At 51.2% G+C, this 23,994-nt stretch overlaps 1 protein-coding gene across 5 annotated transcripts in view; it reads left to right on the top strand.

The window, feature by feature from the left end:
• The window catches only part of EPB41L1 (erythrocyte membrane protein band 4.1 like 1), an 80,677-nt gene that overhangs the window by 34,742 nt on the left and 21,941 nt on the right, over positions 1-23,994 (top strand). For 2 of the 5 annotated variants that reach the window (XM_075563685.1, XM_075563686.1), the window contains 6 exons: positions 847-934; positions 1,545-1,697; positions 2,858-2,955; positions 3,247-3,422; positions 9,435-9,583; positions 13,076-13,258. In XM_075563685.1, the coding sequence (XP_075419800.1) occupies positions 847-934; positions 1,545-1,697; positions 2,858-2,955; positions 3,247-3,422; positions 9,435-9,583; positions 13,076-13,258 (847 nt within the window). Of the gene's footprint in view, positions 1-846; positions 935-1,544; positions 1,698-2,857; positions 2,956-3,246; positions 3,423-9,434; positions 9,584-13,075; positions 13,259-22,806; positions 22,915-23,994 lie in introns of all 5 variants that reach the window. The other 3 variants (XM_075563687.1, XM_075563684.1, XM_075563688.1) reach the window with 2 other exon arrangements.

The raw sequence follows: 23,994 nt of genomic DNA, 5'->3' as shown, positions 1-23,994 counted from the left end.
GCTAGGAGTCCCGCACAACAGCTTGATGAGCTTAACAGGGAAACTGAGACCCAGAGAATCTGAGGCAGATGCTGTGAAATGATCAAGGCACAGACTCCAGAACCACCCGGTCTGGATTCAAATCCTGGCTCCAGTGAGCAATTTATTCACCCTCGCTGTGCCAGAGTGATTTTGAATCTAGAAAATAGGAGTGCGCCAGGGAACACCTACCTCACAGGGGGGTGATGAGGTCTCGGGGTGCATACATGTCAAGTGCTTAAAGTGCTCAATCCATACTGGCTGTGACGGTGTCAAGCTTGCAAAGAAAGGACTTCATTTGTTACATGCAATTTCTTCCTTTCCGAAAGGAGAATGTGACTCTGTTCCTCAGCGAGATGAAGTGGGTTCTAATCCTAACTTCTGAGAGGAGAGATGCTATCCAAGTGCTGAGGGAGCAGCGGCAGGGTGATTATAAGGATCCATGGCTTCAGCAACGGTTTCGCCGTTCTGGAGAAGCAGGGTGTATGGCTCACCCATACCTCAGAGGCAGAACGAGGCAAGAATCGAGTCCCAGCTTGGCCCTGGAATGCTTTTTGAGCAAGCTTGAGCCTAAGGTGTAGAGAAGACAGGGAATTTGGCAGAAGACATGTGTTCTGAAGGGGGGTTGGAGGGGTACTATTCTGCACTAAGGAGAGAGGGGAGGGGGCGGAGGAGGCCCAGCCACATGTCTGCTCCAGAATATTCCAGAACATTTGCCTCCCTAGAATCACAGCTTCTAATTGTGATTAGAAGCCCCCTCAGCAGCCAGCAGGCCTGGGTCTCTCGCTTATCCCCGACTAATTCATGATTAATTTTTCTTTCCCTCAGGGGCATGACCCCAGGAGAAGCCGAGATTCACTTCCTAGAGAATGCGAAGAAGCTTTCCATGTATGGCGTAGACCTGCACCATGCCAAGGTACTGCTGGCGGCCGGGCTTGGGCCTGGTGCGAGGGCTTGAGATTTCCAGGGTTCCCCTGGCATCTGGGTGGTGCCCCGATGCAGGCCCAGGTCTTTTTAGAGGACCTCTTATGCCAGACCCTGTGTGCGCTCCAACCTGCACCCTCTCTGTCCTCACTTCTCATTCCTAGAAAGAGGATTCCAGAATTCCTTTACTGTCCCAGGATTTTACAAAAATCTTTTTCCCTGGCATTATATTTATTTATTAACCTGCATATGCTGTCACTAGATTGAGAGTAACATGAGGGGAAGACATAGTCATAACATTTCTGTGTCCTTATTGCCTAGCAAGAGGCCTGGTACCACTCACTGTTTGTTGGATGAATGTATGAATGAGTGAGTGATTGACAGAGTAAATGGTGGAACAAGTGAGTGTAGGAGTTTATAATGCAATGAATGAGTGAGTGAATAGGTGAGAGATGGGTCGTGGGACGCCATCATGGGGGCTCAAATGCTGTTCCTGAGGGTTAATTGCCAACCGAGCTCAGGGAGGAACTTTGGGAGTGAGTGGCAGGTCTGCTCCCAGGCTTGGACCACAGCCCCGCCATTCCACGGTCCTTTCCTTGCAGGACTCCGAGGGCATTGACATCATGTTAGGTGTCTGTGCCAACGGTCTGCTCATCTACCGAGACCGGCTGAGAATCAACCGCTTCGCCTGGCCCAAGATCCTCAAGATCTCTTACAAGAGGAGTAACTTCTACATCAAGATCCGGCCTGGGGAGGTAGGCCTGACTTGGAGACCCGGTCTCCTCTCTGGAACTGGCAAGAACAGAGTGGCCCGGGTCTTCTCCTACTGAGGAGAGGGGGGCTTGTGTGCTGGGTAGGGAGACATCCCTCTTCTGGTGTGACTCTGCATAGACTACACACCATAGGTTTGTGCATAGGCACACACACGGACGTGCACACCCCACACACTCACAAGGACCTAAATAATACAGATAGTCACATGTGTTAATACTACACAGATAAATGAGTCCATATTCATGTACAAGTCTCTTTACACGTACATAGTTATGTACCGTATATACTCGAGTATAAGCCGTGTTTTTCAGCACATTTTTAATGCCGTTTTTGTGGTAAAATTAGGTGCCTTGGCTGATATTCAGGTCGGTTTTGCTCAAGTATACATGGTATTTGATTACCACACACACCTATACAAACATGTGTGTCTTCTCCATGTTTCTTTCCCTCGCTACATCTCACGCATCAAGAATCCCATTGGTTCTACCTTGAGAAAAATGTGAACTTCCATACTTCGCGCCCTCTCCACTCTACAAGCTACCAATAGCCTGCGTCCCTCACTTAGATCTCCATAATGTCCCTCCCTCGTCTCACTACCACCACTGTTGCGCCGGGTCAGTTCCTTCAGAGCCGCCACAGAGAACTTCAGTGTCCTTCAATGAAATCCTGTCAGGGCATTCCCTGCACCACTTCTTGGCTAAATCTTTAAAGGACGGTCTTTGGCCCTCGGGCTAAAATGCCTTCCATAGCCACCCCACCTAGCTCTTCCACACATCTCTTGCCACCCTGCCAGTGTCCCATGCCCATTACATTCCAGCCACTGCAGCCTCTTCAGACCGTGGACTGAAGCAAGCTCCTTCCCACCCAAGCCCTTTGTCGTGGCTGTTCCTCTACCTGAAATCCTCGGTCTTCTCCTATAGCTGGTTCCTTTTCCATCTTTCGGATCTCAGCTCAAAGATTGCTGTTTAGAGGGCTTTCCCCTGGCCATCCTTTCTGAAATAGCACCCTATCCTGTGCCTGCTCAGTTCCTCTGATGCAGCGAATGAGCATGCCCAGATTAGGCAAGTCCAAGAAGAGATTCGGAAAGGATGGAGAGGGCGGGCCCCGACCCTGGCCCTGACCCTTCTCTTTGGTTTTCCAGTATGAGCAGTTTGAGAGCACCATAGGCTTTAAGCTCCCAAACCACCGGTCGGCCAAGAGACTGTGGAAGGTCTGCATTGAGCACCACACATTCTTCCGGTAAGCTAGACCTGGGTTGGCGTTGTGGAGGATGAGCTAGGGGTTGTGTGTTTGTGTGCGTGTGTGCGCGCACACATGCATGCCTCTGTGCTCTGCTCGTATGTTTTTGGTGGGGAGGGAAGTAGGAAGAGTCCGAGGGGACTGTAGGTCAGAAGTGGCAGCCAGGGGCTCCTGCTCTCATCTAGGCCACTTTAAACTCTCCTAGTCAATGGGACAATAGGATAACAGTCTGTTCTGAGACCCAGCAACGCAGCTCGGATCCCCTTCCTCACGTCGATCTCTCTGATACAGGCTGGTGTCCCCTGAACCCCCACCTAAGGGCTTCCTGGTGATGGGCTCCAAGTTCCGGTACAGTGGGAGGACCCAGGCCCAGACCCGCCAGGCCAGTGCCCTCATCGACCGGCCCGCACCGTTCTTTGAGCGTTCCTCCAGCAAACGGTACACCATGTCGCGCAGCCTTGATGGAGGTATGCCCCGTGTCGGAGGTGGGGCCAGGAGGGAGGTGCTGAGAGGAGAGGGCGAGCCCACACACCAGGGTCTGCGGATGAGGAGTAGTGATGGTGGCAAAGGTCGATGCCTCCCAAACATGGCAGCCAGAGAGCACTGTCACACCTAGGTAGCTCTTGTGGTTTAGTTTCCCCACCTGCAGCATTGCTCCCACCCAGGATATGCCCCTGCCATTCTCTGGACCTCCTGTCCCCAAGTATCGGCCCTTTGGGATCCCAGATTCCACCATAGAGTCTCCTGGGTCTCCTTCCCGAGAAACGCAGCAATTCACAAATGACCGTCACACCTGGCGGATGGGACATGGTGGCTGCAGTGGAGTTGGCAAGGCCTTCCCCGACTGGAAACTGAGGAGCCTTCTTCCTGGCCATTCTTCTCCACCCATTGGCTCTGGGCTGCAGGAACACATGAACTTTCCATAGCCCCAATTCTGTTGGACGGACGGTGCCCTTAACATCAGCTGGCCCCGCATTGTCCTGTAAAAATCACTGAAGATTCCCAGGGCAGAGCCAAACGCTCAATAGCCTGTTGTCATTGAGAAGACGGTTTTAACTCATTGACCCTCTAGGACCGAGTAAAACTGCCCCTTGGGCTTTCGAAGGCGGCCACAGCTTTCTCCCACGGGTAGTTGGTGAGTTTGAACGGCAGACGTATAGGTAAGCAGCCAAGCACTTGAAGCACAGTGCCGCCAAGGCTCCTCCTCAGTCTGACCTTAAATAAGGTGACCAGAGTTTAACATTGGTAAAGGGGGACACTGTTGACCAGTGGGGGAGGTGGAGAGGGGGGATTCTTGATGAAAAATTTGGTCTATATGGAGCAACAAAAATTTTCATAGAATGCAAAAATAGTATTGTAATATATATTTTTAATTCCAACACAAGTACAATTTACAAACATAATACATTAAAATTATGTATAGTATTTTATTCTTTGGCATATTTCTCATTTGAGTGAATTTTTTTAGTACATTGCTGTTGTTTAAAAGGTCATGAAATTTTTCACAAGAATTTGTTAAATTATATTTCACACATAAATGGCTTTCAAAGTCTCAACACTTAATTGTGATTTTTCTGATGTCCACACTTTATTTACTGTAGAAAAAACGCATTGAGTCGCAGCATTAGTTCCTGGTAAGGACAGCGCGTATTCCACAATTTTTAGTGCATTATTGTATGGAACATGGTTTGTTTCAGAATGATGAAATATTTATTTCTTTTTTTTTTAATGATGAAATATTTCTAACCATTTGTTCTCTATTGTGATTTTGCTGATGCCCAAGATTTAACCTTTTCCTTATCAATATATTTTTTAATAATGATACCTCATTAAAAAGATTATTTTTGGAAATATGACTATATGGGACATTTTGAGTAATATGATCAAATTATTTTTGCACATCATTCCAATTAAGTTCTTGTTTTAATGTAACCCAATGAAAATGTTCAATATCATTGTAATGTACCGTCCATTCTTCTAAATAATCTATGCAGTTACTATAGAACTTTTTTATGTGATTCATGATATATGCACGATTTATTGCACCTTGTTCTAGCTGGCTTATACTATTACAGATAGTTAATGGAAGAAAATTATTTTCTAACCGCTCTTGACACTGAAATTTTAAATTATTAACTTCATTTGCTACTTCGATTACCAAAATTTTGTCACCTTCAATAAGTTTTATAGCATTTTGAAAAAGAGTTGCTTAATTGTATACAAGCTCTAGCCAAATTTTTGAAGATTATTTTTCAAAAAAATCTTCTAAAATTCTAGGATATTTGTCCTGTGATAGAAAGTAGAATTTCAAAGGATCATATATTTTCAAAATTCTTTTGACAGCTGGCAAAAGAGCTAACCAGCGCGTTTTACCGTATCCAAGTATTTTCTGATATTCGACGTCCGCAGTTTCACAGGATTCTTTAAGCATTTCAACGTGCACAGTGCATATATAGAAATATGAATATATTTTAATAACAATATTTTCCATATCTATGGGCAACAAATCAGCAGCTGTTTGAATGGTGTTATGTATTATGTAGATTCCCTTCCCGTTCTCCTGCTGTTCCCTAGCTTGTTGTGCATTCTTTCTAAAAATTGGGACTTTTAAAACACTGCAGGATGCGGGACAAATTGTTAAAAATCGGGACGTCTAGTCACCTTAATTAGACCTACTAGGTTGGCGCTCCTCAGGCCTCACCAGGGTGTGCACCTACACGCTGTAGGAAATTCAGAGGCCACACGGGGGCAGTGGAGAGATTCAGTTAGGCCCAGCTGAGCTCAAATCCCTGTGGGAACACTTGCCAGCTGCTCTCTGAATGGAGAGCAGCAGTAAAAAGCCAAATTAATGGATAAGTGACCTTGAACAACTTAGTCAACGCCCGTGAATCTGTTTCCTTATCCATAAAAGAAATAATGCCTACATTTCTGAGTTATAGGGAGAACTAAGTGAGCTAATAGGATTTTTCAAAATAGTTCCTGGCGTATCATAGGCCCTCCATACAGTGTACTTGTTATTGTTGCTTTTAGTATTGTAGAGGGTGGCTGAAAGGGTGGGGGGTAGAGTCTTGGATCAGGGACCTGGTCGATACTCCCAAAGCACATAGGGGCAGACCTTTGGGCAAGTTAGTTTAACTGAGCACACGTGTATCGGACACTGTTCTAGGTGCTGGGTATCCAGAAGGTAGTGGAGTGGCGTTTACTCGTTGTCTACCAACTGCAAGGTCAGCAGTTTGAATCCATCAGCCTCTCTGAGGGAGAAAGATGGGGCTTTCTACTCCTGTAAAGAGTTACAGTCTCAGACACCCACAGGGGCAGTTCTTCCTGCCCTATGGGGTCGCTGTGAGTTGGCATTGGCTCAGTGGCAGTGAGTCTGAGCCCATAAAAAGGGATCACTTTGAGTAGTTGGCTTCTCCCTGTGGTCGTGCAACTTCCACCCAATGACTGGGTGGGGCTATGTAAATGAGTGCTTGCCAGGGGGTTGGGTGGATCACTTTAACTCTCTGCCATAGACTCCATTCTGACTCACGGTGACCCTATAGGACAAGCTTGTAAATTCTTCCAGGAGTAGAAAGCCTCATCTTTCTCCCACAGAACAACTGGTGATATTGAACTGCTGACCTTGTGATTTAGCATCACTGGCTCTGCCACCAGGTTCTCCTTGAATAGCTTGCTAAAAATGCAAATGACTTCACCAGGGGGAAGAAAATTCTGATCAACAGCCCATGGCTGATCTTTATGAGGCAGAAGTGAGAGATAGCGCCAACATTTTAACCCAGTGGTTCTCCACCTTCCTAAGGCCGCAGCCCTTTCGTACAGTTCATGTTGTGGTGACCCCCCCAACCATAAAGTTATTTTCATTGCTACTTCACAGCTGTCATTTTGCTACTGTTATGAATCGGGCAACCCCTGTGAAATGGTCATTTGACCCCCAAAGGGGTCATGTGCGACCCACAGGTTGAGAACCAGTTTTAACCAATTCTGACATCAACCATCCCTCTCTTAATATTCTTTACGTCTCTGCTGGGTTTGATGCTTTGTTTCATTGATCACCCAGAATACATAGGCCATACTCACTGGTATAGGGCTTCTCAGGGAAACAATAAGTTATAATTCAGGAGAGACTTGGGATGCAGTTCTTTGATTGGGACAGCTTTGCAGAAGCAGACGCCACATCTTTCTTCTGAGGGGCACTGATGGGTTCAAATTGCTGAACCCACAGTTGGGGTTAGTAGATGAGCCTTGTCCACAGACAGGCCTCTCCCTGGCCCTCGGTCCCTCTGGCCTTTTTGGCTTATTGCCCTGGCCTCTGCTCTGTTCTTTATTTCTGCCAATAAATGTTCACTCCACCATTAATCCTTGACCTGAAGGTGCTCTGCTCTTGTTCTGTGGGTTGGCAAGCTTTTCTGTCACCAAGTACCCAGAGGTACCCCACTCTACCAGCAAGCCTCCTGCCCACAAGTGTTCAGCCTCTCATTCCGTGGGTGGTCACACCCACAGTAACCTCCTAGCCCCATGATCCAGGAAACCCACTGCCAGCCTCCTGTTTCTGTTGCCATTCTTTCTCTCCTGATGCTGTGTACAATCAAATGCTCCATCTAGTGTTGTAACTCTCTCTGTCTCCTGGGCCTAGAAGGTGCCTCAGGGCAGGGACCTTGGATCCTGTGGCTACTGACAGTAGTGGACCTCCTCTTTCCTCCACTTCCAAGCCTAATGGGCTGGTAGCGCTGGCCAGTCTCCCGGTTCCACACCTTATTTGCATGGCCCCACACCTACAGAGGTACCATGCACTTTGTTTGCAGCATTAGCAAGCTATCCAATTCCATCTGCATAGCCCCATCCAGGCTTTGGGGGAGGGGGGGGGAGATAAAAGACTACAGTCCAAGAGGCCATGTAAAAGGATCCATTGCACAGTGGACCCTTCTCCTGAGGAAATGACAGAATAGTAGATTTCTAATAAGCACGTATTATTGTTTGTGTAGTAGGAGAAGCATCTGAGACTCAAGTAGCCTTGAGTTGGGAGAAGTTAATTCTGTTTGTGAGGGGGAAGGAAGAAAAGGCTTTGCACAGAGAGAGTTGGAGATGACTTGGTAGGGTTTTGAAGGATGGGTAGGAGTTTTCCAAGTAATCAGAAGATCCTTGTCGCAGGATTTCCTGACCATGGAGAGCTCAAGGATATGAGGTTTTGAAAGCACTCATTTGGGCCTGAGGGTGCTCTTGGCTCTCCTTGTGGTGGGCACAGGGCTGAGAACTAAGGTTTGTCTGAGGGGACCCTCCTCTGTCCCTCTCCTGCTGCTCCCACTACCAGGCTAGGGGCACAGAGCTCCCCATGGGGGAGAGACCTGGTTCTCCTTACTGACTCCCTGATAGCTACTTCTGGGACTTCTCCCCTCCTGAGGTCCAAATTTACCTCCCATAAAATGGGGATGGTAATTCCCATTTTTGTCACCAACAAAGTGATTAATATAATCCAGGATGGTGGGAATCAACTACAGTGATAAATGGCCATTTTGCCAAGTAACTAACTATGTATAAATAAGAAGGATAATTGTTCTCTTTTAAAAAACCTAGACCCACCCCAGGGATAGACTGTGCACTGGTCGTTTGAATCCTGGGCTTTTGAAACATTTTCCCCCAGAGCCCTACTTGTGGGCATGGTGTGGATTATGCCCTGTGCCTGTGTGAAGTCTGTAGTTCCCTCCCACTCTGAGAGCCCTCTGGGGTGCCACTGAGGGCGAGGGCTATTATTGCAGGGGTCTCCTTTCACACTCCCTAATTGATTAGCCAGGTACCTTGTTTAGCTTTAGCTTTCGCTAGCACAAGCCCGTCTCACAAAGGAGCCCTAGCCGTGTAGTGGTTACAAGGTCAGCAGTTCAAAACCACCAATTGCTCTTCAGTAGGAAGATGGGGCTTTCTACTCCCATAAAGAGTTACGGTCTTGGAAACCCACAGGGGTAGTTCCATCTGTCCTAGAGGGTCGTTATGAGTGGGCACGGCAGTGATCCACCATATGGTGTATGGGCTGCCACAACCACAGCGACACCCGCAGCAGCGTCGTGGGCCAGCGATGACGGATGGCTCACTGTGGGCCAGGCACCCTCTGACTATTTACACACAGGGGCACACTGGTTCCTCACCCTCAGGTGAGGGGGGTGGGACTATTTAGAGATGAAGGAGGGACTATTTAGGGATGAAGACACTGAGGTTCCAGGAGCTTCTGTAACTCACCCAAGGCCACAAAGCCAAGAAGAGATGGACTTGAGACTTGAACCTTGGCTCAAGTGCTTTAGAAAGCCGGAGGGGACTTGAGTGGGTGGAGGACGGGGCAGTCCTTATCCAGCAATGGATCCGGCTGGCGGATGGAGTGGCTGAAGAGTCTGCGCTATCCTCGGCCTGGCTGGGGTGGGTGGCTGGGTTATCTTCTTGCTGATGCTCCAAGAGGTCTCACAGGACCTTCTGGCCATCTCTGTCCACTTCAGCAGAGTTCTCCCGCCCAGCTTCTGTCAGTGAGAACCATGACACAGGGCCTGACAGTGACAAGAGGGAGGAGGATGTCGAGTCCAGTGGACAGCGGTCAGAGGCTGATGAAGGAGAGGTCAGGACCCCCACCAAGATCAAAGAGCTGAAGGTAGGAGCCTGGCTTTCTCTTACCCTCTCATCCCCTGGCGTGGGCGTCAGCAAGCTGATCTGGGTCTAACCTTGGCCTTAGCCTTGCTTTAGGATCTAGCATGAACAGAGCTGGTCCTGCGGCCTTGCTCAATACCTGGACATTCTAGGGTGAGCATGGGGGGAGGGTGGGAGTGGGTAGACTGCCTACCTAGCCCAGTTCAATCCTCTTGGCACTGCTTTCCCCAGACAGGGACTCTGTCCCTGGACCCCTCACTCTTTCACCTGCTCTCTTCTGATGTGCCCCTTTGACTGTGATCTGGCTCTGGCATGTATCCCATCCTGCAGCCTCACTCCCCTCTCCAGGTACACACACACACATACACACCACCACCCCACCCCACCCCCGACTCCCGGTATACATGTATACACACTCAGGCAGCCACGAGCAACCTCAGATTCGCATGCACTCACTCATGGTGGCATACTCTCTCGCCTTTAGGTGGGTGCACACAAACATACAAGCAGCATCTATGTGCACACATGCAGATGTGCACACAGACATGGACCATGTTGAGCAGTTATTTTCCCATCATGTAGCTGCCTGCCCCTGTAAAGATTTCCAGTCTTGGAAACCCTGTGGAGCAGTGCCCCCTGCCCCATCCGGTCTCTGTGAGTCGGAGATAGTGGGTGGTCCCATCTTGGGAGCACAGGCTTGTGGCCACACTCACGCTGATAGCAGGAAAGGAGGACTGGACGCTCACTGCCCATCTCCCCTCCAGTTCCTCAGCCCCCTCCTTTGCCTCCCTGGAGCCAGCTCCTTGCTGCTCACCCTGGAGGACCAGCTTCTGACTCCCTCCCTGCCCTACGGGTGGTCCAACCAGCCTCTCTGACTTGTGCTGGTTGGGTGCTAGGGCTCTGGGTTCCCTTGCTGGACCAGGCCATTCGCGGGCTGTCTAATCCATTTGTTCTACTGACCCTGCCGGTTCCTTTCCCTCCTTCCATACCCCGCTAGCCGGAGCAGGAAACCACGCCGAGACACAAGCAGGAGGTACTGCATGGGGCCTGCCCCTACCTACCCAGCCATCAAAATTCCTGGCTCATCTGTCACCATGTGACACGCCATCTCCCCTGCACCATCTCACACCCGTTGTCAGCTTCATCTTACTCTTCTCACCTTCCTACTCCTACCCCGCTTGTCAAGCTCATCCCTCCTGCTCCCTTCTCATACCCAACCATCTAACCAGGCTGTTCTCCCTCTCTCCTTCCCTCCCTCCCTCCTTACCCCTACTGTCCTCTACCCACCTTCACACTCTGTCTGTCCAGACCACCTGGTATACCATGCATGCTTCTCACCTGCTGACTGCCCTCCCCAAGTCCACCAGCGCTGCCATGCCATTCCGTGCTTCCATGGTCTCGTTGCCCCCTACCCCTACCCTATGCTGTCTGCTCCATTCTCTCCTCCTCCACAGTCCTGCCTGAGTACACCTCCATCTCATCGATGTCCCTATGTCCTCCTCCCCAGCTTCCTTTTGTGGGAGTGGGATTGAGATGGGGAGTTGGGGGTACCCTCTAAGCCCCTCTGTGTCTTCTCAGATCCCACTTCTGGGTAGGGCCTGCTGCTGCTCCAGCTTCCATTCTGACCAAAAAAAGCCTGTCTTCTTCCTCACCCCATTTGTCACTTTCCTCCACTTCCTCCTCTGGTGTGAAGCACCGGGCCTGGCCTTGCTCACAGCCATGACCTCTGTGGGTGGCGGCGAGAAAGGGCCAGCGGCCGAGAGCCGGAGTCTGGGGGGTCTCTTGATCTGGATTGCCACCTGTTCTGCCACAGTTCTGCCCCAGTCTCCCTGAGGGTCTTGGGCGAGTCACCACTGGTTCCAGGCCCCCGTCTGCACAGCCAGGCTTCAGGCTAGATTGCCTCATGTCCTCTGAGTCCTTTGCCGACAGACCTGGTCCTGAAGGCAGCTCAGCTCACTGCAGGAAGGCCTGCTGGCAGATGTCTAAGGGAAAGCAGAAGCCACCATGTGGCTGGTGTCCTTCCTGAGGTCATGTAGGGGTCACCCCTGGCAAACCCTTGGTGGATGGAGATGAGCCCAGTGGAAGATTCCAGCCTTGTCTAAGGGGCATGCATACCGTCTAGACCAGTGGTTCTCAACCTCCCTAATACCGCGACCCTTTCATACAGTTCCTCATGTGGTGGTGACCCCCAACCGTAAAATTATTTTTGTTGCTACGTCATCACTGTCATTTTGTTACTGTTATGAATCCAGTGACCCCTGTGAAAGGGTCGTTCAACCCCAATGGGGTGGAGACCCACAGGTTGAGAACTGCTGGTCTAGATGGTTCACGTAGAATTGCCTGATCCAACTTCAATAAGCTGTCATCATCTAATTTCTGGGCCTGAATTGAGTTGACATGATTCTTCAAATAGCCTAGTAGGTAATTGTCCCTAGGCTGCCCAGCCACCTGCTCCGTCCCCAGAAATGGGCAGCGAACCCGCTTTGGCATGTCTCTGCTGGCGCTCACATGAAGGCTGGCCCTAACGTGACAGATGCCTCAGCCTGCGCCCTAGGCTGGAGCTCAGACGTGTGGTTTAGTGGGGAAACACCTATGCTGCCAGGTCTACCTGACCCAGGTCTCGAGCCCCGTCTCAGCACTCACCACTCTGCTTGGTCTCCCATTTTCCCGGCCTCCTCTGGAACCCCAGGGTTTCCGCACTTCACCCTCTGTGCTCCTGTGGCTCCGGAAGGCATCTGGGCCATTCTCGGTGGTCAGAGTCCTTGGCCGCTCACAGCATCCAGGGCCAAAGGGACTTCCTTCCTGAGCTTTTCTCTTAGTGGGGGTACAGGATCCATTTGTGTGGCTGTTCCTGGACCATTGAGATTAGGAATAGCTACATGCCAGGCCCTCACAGAGCCTGAGCAGTTGCTGCGTTGCACTAGGAGAGGACGAGACTGGGCGTTTTGCTACGTACAGTGGTCCAGGTCGAGGCTGGAAGGTAGGGTCCCAGGTTCAAGAGGTCAGGGCGTAAGCTAGAGCAGCCTTGTGAGCCGGGATAGGGCATCCTCATTTCAGCAGCTGCCACACTTGCGTTTAATGGAGGCTAGTCGGCGGTGTGGAAGCGAAATCCATGCTTGCCTTAGTCTGGGATCACAGACCCAGAGGGTGTTCCCCCAGGCCTGTGGGGTGTGGGCTGAGTTGGGTGTTCTGAGGTCAAGGAGCAAGACTGGGGAGAAGAGGTTACTGCTTGCCCAGAAGTCCCCTCTTTGGAATCCTGAGTCCCATGGGTCCCATGGGCCTTAGTCTGTGCGCCTGTGGGGCAGATTGGCCTGGCCCTGCCTTCCTCACAGGGCTGTTGTCAGGGTCCACCAGGGTCATGGGTGGGAACCACATTGCTGATGTGTAGGGCCAACCATGGCACCTGTCACCACCACCCCTGCCCCTGTGCCCCTGAGCCAAGCTGTTCCTCTCACGGCTGTTGCCCTCTCCTCCAACCCCCCCACCCCCACCCCAGTTCTTAGACAAGCCGGAGGACGTCTTGCTGAAGCACCAGGCCAGCATCAACGAGCTCAAGAGGACCCTGAAGGAACCCAACAGCAAACTGATCCACCGTGATCGAGACTGGGAGCGCGAGCGCAGGCTGCCCTCCTCGCCCGCCTCCCCTTCCCCCAAGGGCACCCCTGAGAAAGCCAACGAGGTAGGTCTCGCTGACGGCCACTCAGCCTACCCACCTGTATGTGTTTTCTATGACTACAGTGCTATAGGGTGGGATGGTGGAGACAGGGTGGCAGTTTCTGCTGAAGAAGACAGTGGCCTAGATCTTGGAGTCCTGGATGCCAGGGGCCACCTTGAAACATGCAGAACTGGAGACTTGTAGCAGCCTGGTGTGGGGAGGGTGTGCTTGTTAGAAATGCAGGTTCCTAGGCCTCCTATCAGATCTATGGAACCTGACTCTTTAGAAGTAAAGCCCTAGAATCAGCATTTTAAGCCAGCACCCCAGCTGTATTATTCATGTACCCCAAACACTGAGAACTTAGGCAGTTCTCTTCCATCGGCAGACCCTCTCATGCCTTGCTGAAATGGAGGACTGGTGCTCCAAGGGTTAAATGCGTATCTGCTAACTAAGAGATCCGTGGTTCAAACCCAACAGCTGCTTCCCAGGACAAACTCAAACTCGCTGCTCAGTTGATTCTGACTCAGAGCATCCCCAAAGGACAGGGTGAAACTGCCCCTGTGGTTTCCGAGACTGTAATGCTTTATGGGAGTAGAGAGCCCTGTCTTTCTCCCTTCAAGATTACAGCCTTGAAAACCCAATGGGGCAGGTCTGCTCTGTCCTCTTGGGGTGCCCTGTGTTTTTACCTCCTGAAAGGATCCTCAGAGTCTACTGGAAACCATCCCCCTTACACACACACACACACACACACACACACAAATACCACATCCGGTTCTCGTGCTTCAGCAAAGGATCCCACACAGCCTGCCCTTGAGTGGAAAGCACAAGGTTGTTCCTCAACCAAAAAAAGAGCGATGAAGACTGTGTGCCTGTATTTATCATCACAAGCACTGGTTTTTAGTGCTGGTGAAATCTTGTCAATATTTACCCCGGTTCCTACTGAGATTTTTTTTTCCCCTCCAGGATTTTTGCTTACTATTCCCAAATGTGTAGACTTACCCTGCCTGGGTTTGAATTCTAGTTCCCCTGGCTGGCCAGCCGATGATTTGGGCTTGTTATGTAACCTCACCGAGCTTCCATCAAGTGTAGGATTTTACCAAGGAGTCACGTCGTGGGGCTGCTGAGAGAGTCACATGAGCTGCAGCATGGAGAGGGAAAGCAGAGGGCCAGGCTTGTGTGGCAGATGCTAAATGTGAGTTAATTTTTAGTTCGTTCTGGGACTCTTTACAGTCCATTGCCTTCAAATCAGAACGACCTTGGAACCTGTTCATTCAAGTACTCCTCCTATAGATGGGGCTACCAGGGCTCAGAAGGGGGTAATGCAACTTCTAGAAGGAGAGCCAGCGGCTGATTTTCTTGGGCCCCAGGACATGGTGTTTGCCAGCAAGTCAGTAGGTCCCCGCTGCCTCGAAGCCAGACTAAATCTTGTCCAGTCGTGGAGTCAGTTGTGTGTGTGTTGTCCTCTAAACCTGTGCAAACTGGTGATGCTCCCAGAATCTAACAGACAGACCCTTCGAGGGCATGGCCCTTCCCAGTCTGTCCAGGCCAGGTCACAGAGGGCGTGGTCCAGTGAGGCATAAGCTCAGCGAGAGCCAAGTAGCTTCCTGGCTGCTAATTGACCGAGCTGGAGATGCTCTGAAGACTCTTGGTCGCCCTTTTGACCAGTGATGTGACAAGAGGGCAAATTTCTGCATCCACCAAGGGCTCCTGTCATGCACCAGGACTGGAGCTGTGAGGCTGATGTGATGAGCTCTTAGTGTTAGCACCCACGCACCTTCTGCGGAGAGAGAGAGGCTTGGCCAGAGCAGCTTGCAATCAGTCATTCCTGAAGTGGGCGGGGCCTGGGCCTGACTTGGCGCTGAGGTGGGATACAGAGGCTGCTGGAAAGGTTGGACTCCAGAAGGGAAAGGGAGGATGAACACAGGCAAACTAGTGTGACTCCTGGCGGCACCTCTCTGGCACAGAGCTGCATGGCGTGAGCTGAGGGTGCCCTACTGGTCATAACTGGAACTGCTAGAAGAGGGGTCATGTGAAGGGGTAGCACCTGCCCCTCCCCTCTTTCCACCCCAGCTACGTTGTCCCCTGCTGAAAAGAAATATGTTCTGGGAGCTCACATGGGAGTGATGACCATTTAGAGTTGACTTGCAGGACCCACTGGCACTTAGGGGGCCTTAGATTGAGAATCTGGGAAGCACTGTGCACAGGAGCGGACGAGGCCCTTGGCTGAGTGAGGCCACCTTTCTGAGCCTCGCTGCCCAGTCCACCTAAAGGGGCACCAAGAAGATGACTCTAGCCGATTGTTGGAGTGAAACTGCAGATGTAAAACTATTTTATAAATCAGGAGGTGTTAGACAGCCAGGGGGCATTAGAATCCCTAGTCCAGTTATGGGCTTTGTGGGGATATGTGGTGTGGCAACCAGCCAACTCACACATGGTTTGGGGAACACAGTGGGAACTTTAACCAAAATAAGGAGTCCAGTGACGAGAAACTGTTTCCACTTGCTGAACCCGGGTTTCATTTCAGACAGTGTTTTTGAAGGGCTACGACCAAACTGCAGGAGGGAATCATAGCTTTCCCAGCGTCACCCAGGAAAGATTTAGCCTCACAGCCCAAATCAGATGACTTCAAACGCTCTTGAATGACAGGGTCAAGCAAGGACCTTAGGCCGACCTCCCTTTAGTGGCTCGCTCAGAGGGCAATCTCAGTCTTGATCCATTTCCCCCCTGCCTGACCTCGTCCACAGACCCTAAGGATGTTGCATTTACCAAGATGGGCTATTTACAGACTGTGTGTGTGTATATATGTTTTCCCTGCCTTTTCTCTCTCCCTCTCTTTCTGTCTCTCTGTCTGTCTGTTTGTCTGTCTGTCTCTCTTTCCTTTGGCCCTGGGCCTCCCCTGCAGTCCCAGAGGACCCAGAACACCTCTCAGCAGGACTTTCTACCTGAGCCTGGAACAGCCACAGGCTTGGAAGTGTTCACGCAGAAAAGCCTCGCAGCATCACCTGAGGTTACTGTCTGTCTTCACTTTCCAGGCTCCTTCCCCCCTGCCCCATACACCTCTACCTTCTAGGCATGAAGAAAACTCATCCTCTGGGGTGGAAGGGGAGGACCAGACTCTGTTATGCAGATGGGAGTTCTAGGTACCAACCAGCACATGCTGTCCCCAGGCTGGGACAAGGGCGCATCCCCATCCCAGAGATCCATAAAGGGCCACTCCATCCTTCATCCATTGTTTCTCAGAAGGGACAGAACTGGAACCATTCTGAGTTAACCGTGGTTTCCAAGGAGCAGACAGAAATGATCTCTCTGCCCGGCCCTGGTGAGGCAAGTGACATCAACCAGGCTCTAAGCTCTGAGATCAGAGATCTTCTCTGAGCTCTGCTCTCTGCTTAGACGCCAGACGACCTGTCTGGTTAGGGGATGGCTTCCTATCTATCTTCAGCCTTCTCCATCCTCTCTAAATTCCTCCTGGCTAGGGTCCCTTCAGGTCTCTAGGCTAGAAAAAAATGGGTGTCTTTCCCTAGGGAACATCCTGCAGGTTAAAGTGTTAACAGGCAGCATATGTCTTCAATGAGGAAGGCCAGCCAGGGTCAAGAGTTCTTGCTACTTCCTACATCCGTGCATGGATGCAGGGCACAGAGTCCAGGCCTAGGCTTCGGGGGGATGTAGCCTGCCTGCTGGACTTCAGACTCTCCACATTGGGAGATGGTTCACAGTCATCTGGCTGAGCCTTCCTTCTCCCTGGTACCTGACACTCCTTTGCCAGTGTAACGTGGGGGAGGGCGTGTATCCCTTTCTGCACCCCCAGAGAGAAGATTGTGTAGCTGTTGAAAATATACTGGAACTGTACAATAGACATGAGTCACCTACGTAAGTGGTAAAATACAGAGCACAATTCTGGGCCGTAAATTTTCCCTCAACACAAAAACGAAAACAAACTGCCGGCTCACTCTCATGAGAGAAGTTGGACAGGAGCAGTCAACAGCTTTCCTAGGCTAGGGCAATAGTGATGTCCTGGAGTACAGAACTAACTGAAAGGCGGGCAGTTCAAACCCGTTAGCTACTCCATAGGTAAAAGAGGAGGCCGTCTGTTCTGTACAGAATTACAGCCTGGTAAACCCCATGAGACAGCTCTACTCTTCCTGCAGGGGTGCTCTGCGTCCAAATCTACTCAGTAGCAGTGAGTTTGAATTTTTGTGTGTGGCTTGTTTTTTGGTTTGTTTGTTTGAAGCCCAGAGGTGCTCTTAGCACCAAGCACAGGTGCTCACCCTGGGGTGGGAGCCCCCACCATGTGCTCTTTATCAGCATCCCTGCAAAGTATCCATCCAGCCTCCTGCACAGAAGGAGCTCTTACTGCCCATTCTGTCTTCAACCATCATCAGTGAACAACTTTTCATGTGGAATCATAATCGCTTGTTCTGAATCACCTGCCCGTAGACCCGGGCCTGGTGCTGCCCCCTGGCGCCCATACATTCGCTCTGCAGCCTTCTCCCACAATAGGCAGCACCAATTGAGACTCTCCTACCCATAATCCTTTTGTCTGGAAGCTGACTACTCTTAATCACGAAAATTGTTTCTCCTAGGACATGGTTTCTAGAGCATTCCTTATCCTGAGTGTGACCCAGAGTTCCAGGTGGGGCCTGAGCCGCCTGGAGAGAACTGCCTCCTAGCTGGAGATCTTCTTGCCTCGGCTGTGTGGGAACAGAACTAAGACCACCCTCCTCCCAGTGTGTCTCAGAGCTCCTCTTGGACACTTTTGGTGGCTTTGCTCTGTGTGAGGCTCAGCAGAAAAAAAGGTCTACTTTTGCTTATTAGAAACTGAGCCTCTTTTTCTTAATTGCTCAGTTTGTGATCTTAGGCAAGTCACCTCTCTTCTGGGAGCCTCAGTTTTCCTTTCTGAAGTAAGGATAACAATACCAGCTTCACACATTGCCATGAGGATTAGATTTCATGATTTAGACCAGGCGGCCTCAAACGATGGCGCAGGGGCCACATGCAGCCCACCGAGGACATTTATCCGGCCCGCTGGGTGATTTTGCCCCGTTTCATTTCAAAATAAGATATGTGCAGTGTGCATAGGGATTTGTTCATTTTTTTAAAAACTATAGTACGGCCCTCCAACAGGTCTGAGGGACAGTGAACTGGCCCCCCGTTTAAAAAGTTTGAGGACCCCTGATTTAGACAAAGTATGGGCATTGCCTGGTACATTCTCACTAAATGTCATTGAATAGTTAGTTCCCTTTTTCTTCCCATATGTGCATGTTTCTTATTCTGTGTCAGCTTCAGCTCCCAGCTCATTCATTCTCATTTAACTAGTTAGATATGCAGCAAGGATGTTCTAGAAGGGACCTCATTGGCCATCTTTGCCTGGCTGATAATGGTAGCATAATTTCAAATGAAGGCAGCTAAGAGAACCTTCCCAAGTAGAAAACAGTTGGCTCCTGTAGGCTTTCTGAACCTTCTCTCTGACATGGTTCGAATACCACTGTCCTGACAACTTCACAACCTGAAGTCACATCTCAGAAACCCACCTAAGACTTTGTCTGGAGACCCCTCTTCCTTTTCTCTTTCTTTCTCATTGACAAGATTGAGGCTTCTTGAGGTCGGATTCCATGACAACTGTGGAGGCTTTGCTAAAATTAAATGGAGGGCTGGGGCAAAGGAAGGACCTTGAGCTTTCGGGGTGCTCCAGATCCTATGTGGGTGCAGTTGCCGGCCTTCTCAACGAGTCAGAGACTGGAAGGGACAGGCCTGGAAGGTTGTCCAGTTACAGGAACCTCTTCCCCTCTGGTCGTTGGGAGCAAGTTTTCCCACTTATTGTCAGGGAGGTGGTCATGGTAGGGTGGAAAGAACATACTCCTCAGAAACGGGAGCCAGAGACTAGATTTCTAGGCCTGATTTCCCTCTTGCTCCCTCTGTTACCTTGGCCAAGGTACTTGTGTTTTCTAAGCCTCCGTTCCATACCTATATCATGAGGTGCTTGAGGTAGATCCCTGGCTTCAAAGAAGGGAGGTACCTCAGACACTGGTGATCAGGCCCTTCAACAGGGCAGCTCTGTTTTCACATTTTATACTGGACTCCCATCATTAGTGTGAAGAAAATGTCCTGTTGGCCCCAAATTTAAAACCCAGTGGACTTCTTCAGGCAGGCCAGTCCTTCCTCCTTTTGGCAGAACTCTTCCAGGAGGGGCAGACAGTTGTGTTGATGGTCCGATGTGTTAGACTCTATTCGGTACCTTGGACTTGCTGCTTAGAGCTGTAGGTCCAGAGCCTCTCCTTCCATGGTGGGTTCCGGGCAATCCCTTTTGACTCTTGCCATGAATTTTATGAGAATCCTTTGAAGATGGGGATGGGCCTTGGTATTGTTTCATTTGGATTAACATTGAAGCCATTGTGGCAACTGACACTAGCTTCTGGTGCTGGCAGCTTCTTTTCTCCAGAACTTACCTGTTTTCTCCCCAAAAGCTCTTGCAGATAGGTCAGATTTTCGACTGTGGTCTATGGGACTTCATGCCGTGCTTGGCCCTGAACTTGAAATTTGATCGCACTTGGAGTCCATAGTCCACAGGCCATGAAATAAACCACCCAAGATCTCAGGAATCCCAAAGCAGTCATTTAAGACTTCTGTCAACTAACTGGGACCTTGAATATGTCACTGACCTTTTGTTTCTGCATTTCAAAATGAGATTGAACAGAAGGATCTCTCGAGTGTTCTTTCAGCTCAAACACTCAAAGGGTCCCCAAGGTCTAAGTGACTCCTCTGACAGTGGCAGTTATATTTTTAGAAGAGGGAAAGGATGCCGATTTGGGGGAAAGATGTAATGATTAGGCTGGTCCTGGCCCATCTATGGATCTCTAGTTCCACGTGGTTAAGCCCCTCCTGTGTTACCCAGCTGGGGAGGCTGGCTGAGGTGAGTCATTAGATAATCTACTGGGTCTCTTGATGAAGACTAGTGGCGTTGTTTTGCCTTCCTCCCTTCCCATCATGCCATCCCAGAGTCCCCCTTTCAGCTCTAGATCTGCCCTCTTTTACGGAGGGAAAGTGACCGTTCTTCAGGTACCTGATCATTTCATGTTAACTCTTCTTGCTCCAATTGAAACACAGGGTTCGGAGCATTGGGTATTTATAGAGAGGAAGTACAGTAGGCCAGAAGAACTCGGTCTCGTACAAATGGCCACAACACAGCAGGAAGACAGTGGCGCCCCCCTTGCAGAGATTCTCGCAGATGGCAGACTCTCCAGGGTCGACGTTCTCGTGGACAAGTTTAAAGTTGAAGTGGCCACAGAAGAAAGAGTGGAAACCAGACGCAAGAACAGCCAGCAGCAAGGAAGGATGATTGCGAGTCCTGAAGATTTTGAATCCGTGTGGGAGGAAGGCCTGTGGGGGAGGGAAGGCCCAGGAGGGTCTTCCCTGGCTGCGAGCTGTGTGCTGGCTGAAGGGCCCAGTGTGGGCACTGGGGAGGAAACCAGCAGGAACCAACAGGTCTCACCTGCTCAGCAGGAAAGCCTCGTGGATGTGAGGCCAGAGATGGAGCTGTGCGAGACTTTTGGAAGGCCGGCTGGCCCAGGGAGCAGGCCAGCAGAGGTGGACCTCCTGTCGCCAGCCTCCGACAAGGGAGGCCTCCAGTCATTCTTGTTGGACCCAGCCCACACGGAAGCCAGAGCCGACTCTAGCGATGAAACCGACACGTCCTTTGCCGAAAGGAGCTTCTATTTAAACTACGACGAGAGAGATTCGGAAGACCGAGTCCCCCCTGCCCCTCTGGAGAAGCCAGAGGAGAGCTTGGTTGCTCCTCTTGGAGCTGAGCCCAGGTTGGTGCTTTCGAAGGCACTTAGCCTAGAGGATTCTGTGGTGAATTCCTCAGGCCAGCCAGGCTCTGCCGCAGCTTCTGACAGCAAGGATGAAGCCCACACAACTTCAGAGGAAGTGACAGGGTCCCCCCTAAACCATGGAAGACTGGATGGCCGTAAGGCATTTGTTGAGCAGCTCAATGAAGGCCCTTCTCCAGAGCAGGCGTTTGCCGCGAGCTGGGACGTGGAAGGAGCGTTGAGCCACCTACTAGCCAGTGTGTCCAAAGAGGAAGAGGCCCCTATGGATGGCGCTTCGATGGGAAAGGCTGAGCAGAGTTCCCCAGCGGAACCGAAGGACCACTCACCGCAAAGACGAGGGACCGTCCATCAAGACATTGAGAGCTGTGTCCTCCCTCGGGCTGTTCCACCTAGCACTGGAAGGAAACCAGCCAAACTGAGCAGAGAGCGGGGACCAGTTCACACCCAGACAGGAGAAGCGGAGACAGAGGACACTGGAACCTCAGCCTTTCTTCAGATGGAGGTGATCACACCGATTCCAGCCTCTCCTGATCAAGTTCCAGCTCCAGGGGCTCTGGAGGGAGCTTTTCAAAACCTGTCCCCTGATAGGTCAGTGGAGCCAGTGGAGCCCAGGGACTCCTTTGGAGAACAGCCCCCTGTTGTTCTCAGATTTTCCCGTCCTTCCAATGAGAGTCTTGATCCCAAAGACCCAGTCCGGTTGATTGTGGCCCCTCATGGAGATGAGTACAGGGCACCTCCTGTCGCTAGCAGAAAGCCCCAGATGATCCCTGAAGAAGCTGAGGGGTCTGCACCCCTGGGATTAATGGTCTCTTCAGGGAAGCAAAGGGAGATGACCTATTTCCAGGCTGGCAGCCAAGAAGGCTCCCTGGAAGACATTAGCAAGACTTCAGTGGCCAACAAAATTAGGATATTCGAGACCCACGGAGCTGAAACTCACCGAGCTAGTCAGGGTGAAGTAAGAACCCTTCCAAATGAGTTGTCTCCGGAGGCCTTCGCAGGCCAGGTGGAGCAACAGCGGAACAAGCTTTTAGACCTGGGCTTCATCCAGCCGCAACCCTCAGGGGACCTTGCCAGCCCGAAAGCAACACATTCCTTTGTGATGCCCCCGGCCACCAGGCACTTCGGCGACGGCACTCCTACCACATCCCACCAGGAAGGCGGCACAGAACTAGAGCTCTTGTCCCCCGATTCAGGCTGCGAAACCACGCTGGAGGAAGCTGCTGGGGTAACTGGCCACGGGACCCCCGCCCCCACCGCTGCCCCTCTTGGGGAGCTGGCCGCATGCTGTGTAGCTCTTTAGAAGCATGTTTCAGTGGCCCCTTGCCATTACTGTCATCAGAAGCTGCTTGTTATCCCTGTGAGTTCTTTTCCACCAACAAGGGCCTGAGTTTAGCCAGACTGAATGGTGGGTGCATCTGCTTGACCCATATTAGCTTGGTCCCTTAGGCCCCCAGCTTCCGGCGTGACCTGGTACCCAGAGGGTCCATCCAACCCCAGCAGAGAAGCTGGCAGTACCACCAGCCAACTACATACCTGCTCTGCCTTGCCGCCCCACCTGCTAGGTTCCTACCTGCCTTGCTTGGCTTCCCTAGTGTTCTTCCTTCATCCTTCCCCTTGCCCGGTTTTCCCGCCTGGAGGAAGCTGACAGTCCAGAGGTTCCAATCCTTCGCTTCTGGTTCCCTCTTGGCTCCAGTGCCCAGTCCCTCTCTGCCTCCTTAAAACTAACTATCTTCTCTAATCCAGAACAAACCCAGAGATGCGATCAGGGAAGAGAAGCACTTCACCATCTTAGCAATGGACAGCCCTGGGAAGGGAGGGCGCCTGAGACTCGCCAGCCCCTCAGGCCCTCAGGTCTCTGCAGTTCCTCTCTATCCTGATGACCCGGCCTCTGTACCTGCAAGGATGCCTCGCTGCCGTAGATTCCCACCTGCCTCGACCACTTGCCTCTTGTGACTGCTCAACTCTGGCTTGTCTGGAATGCATTGCTCCTGCCTCTCAACCTGCGAGCAGCTGGCTGCAGGGAGGCCCTGGTGGGGCGTTGTGCCCCTTGCACGTGAACCTCTAAGCGGACTGTATCTCCAGAACCGGAAGCCAAGTCCTTTTAAAGTGCTTTGTGGGTGTCACATTGATTTGGGGTTAAAAAGAATGACTTGAACCAGTTTGGTTTTTTTTTTTTTTTTTGGTATTAAAAAAAGGGGCGCCTACATGGTGTTCAATCCCCGACAGGCCAGTTGAGAGGTCTGTCTGTCTGTGGGACAAGAGCAGCTGGTTTCCTTTAGGCATTCCTGGGCCTGCTGTTGTCAATTACATTGACAGGACCAGGACCTCCACTGCGTGGCCTGCCTGCAAGCCCCCTCTGGAGGTCTGGGTTGGATTGGTGCTGCACCCAGCTCCATGGGAGCTTGAGACCGAAGGTCCTCCCCCTAATGTACCTGCCTGAAATAAGGCTGACCACGTCCCCACCCCACCCCCCACTCCCATAACGACTCAGTGAAATTGACAAAGCGTTTTGGCTTCTCCAGCCTCCCTGGCTCAACCCCTCCCCCTGGGTTCCCCGGAATCCCAGGTTCCCCTCCTTTTCTGTTTCTCCACGCCGACTGCGCGGATGGGCCTGGGCAAATGGCTGCCATCCCTGCCGCTTCCAATGCGCTCCTAGATCCAAACCCTGGATGGAGCCTTCTGCCTGGGGCTACCTGGCGGGATGTACGCTTTGTAGTTGCTTTGGGCACCGGTGGCTGGACTGGCAGGACCCTCGGAAAGGAGCGTTCCTGCTCTGGAAAAGTTTTCCATCTGTATGAGCCTGTTGTGGTTTTAAATAACCTTTCCTGGGGAGCCGTTTTGCGTTTCCTTTTAAAATTTAATTTAATTTCCCCCCATTTTTCTTTTCCTGACCCACGCTTCCGTTCATTTGTTCGCTCGCTCGTTCGGTGT

Source organism: Tenrec ecaudatus, chromosome 12 (genome assembly GCF_050624435.1).
Source record: "Tenrec ecaudatus isolate mTenEca1 chromosome 12, mTenEca1.hap1, whole genome shotgun sequence".
In the NCBI taxonomy this organism is placed as follows: Eukaryota; Metazoa; Chordata; class Mammalia; order Afrosoricida; family Tenrecidae; genus Tenrec; species Tenrec ecaudatus.
This window is presented reverse-complemented; position numbering and strand designations above follow the sequence as displayed.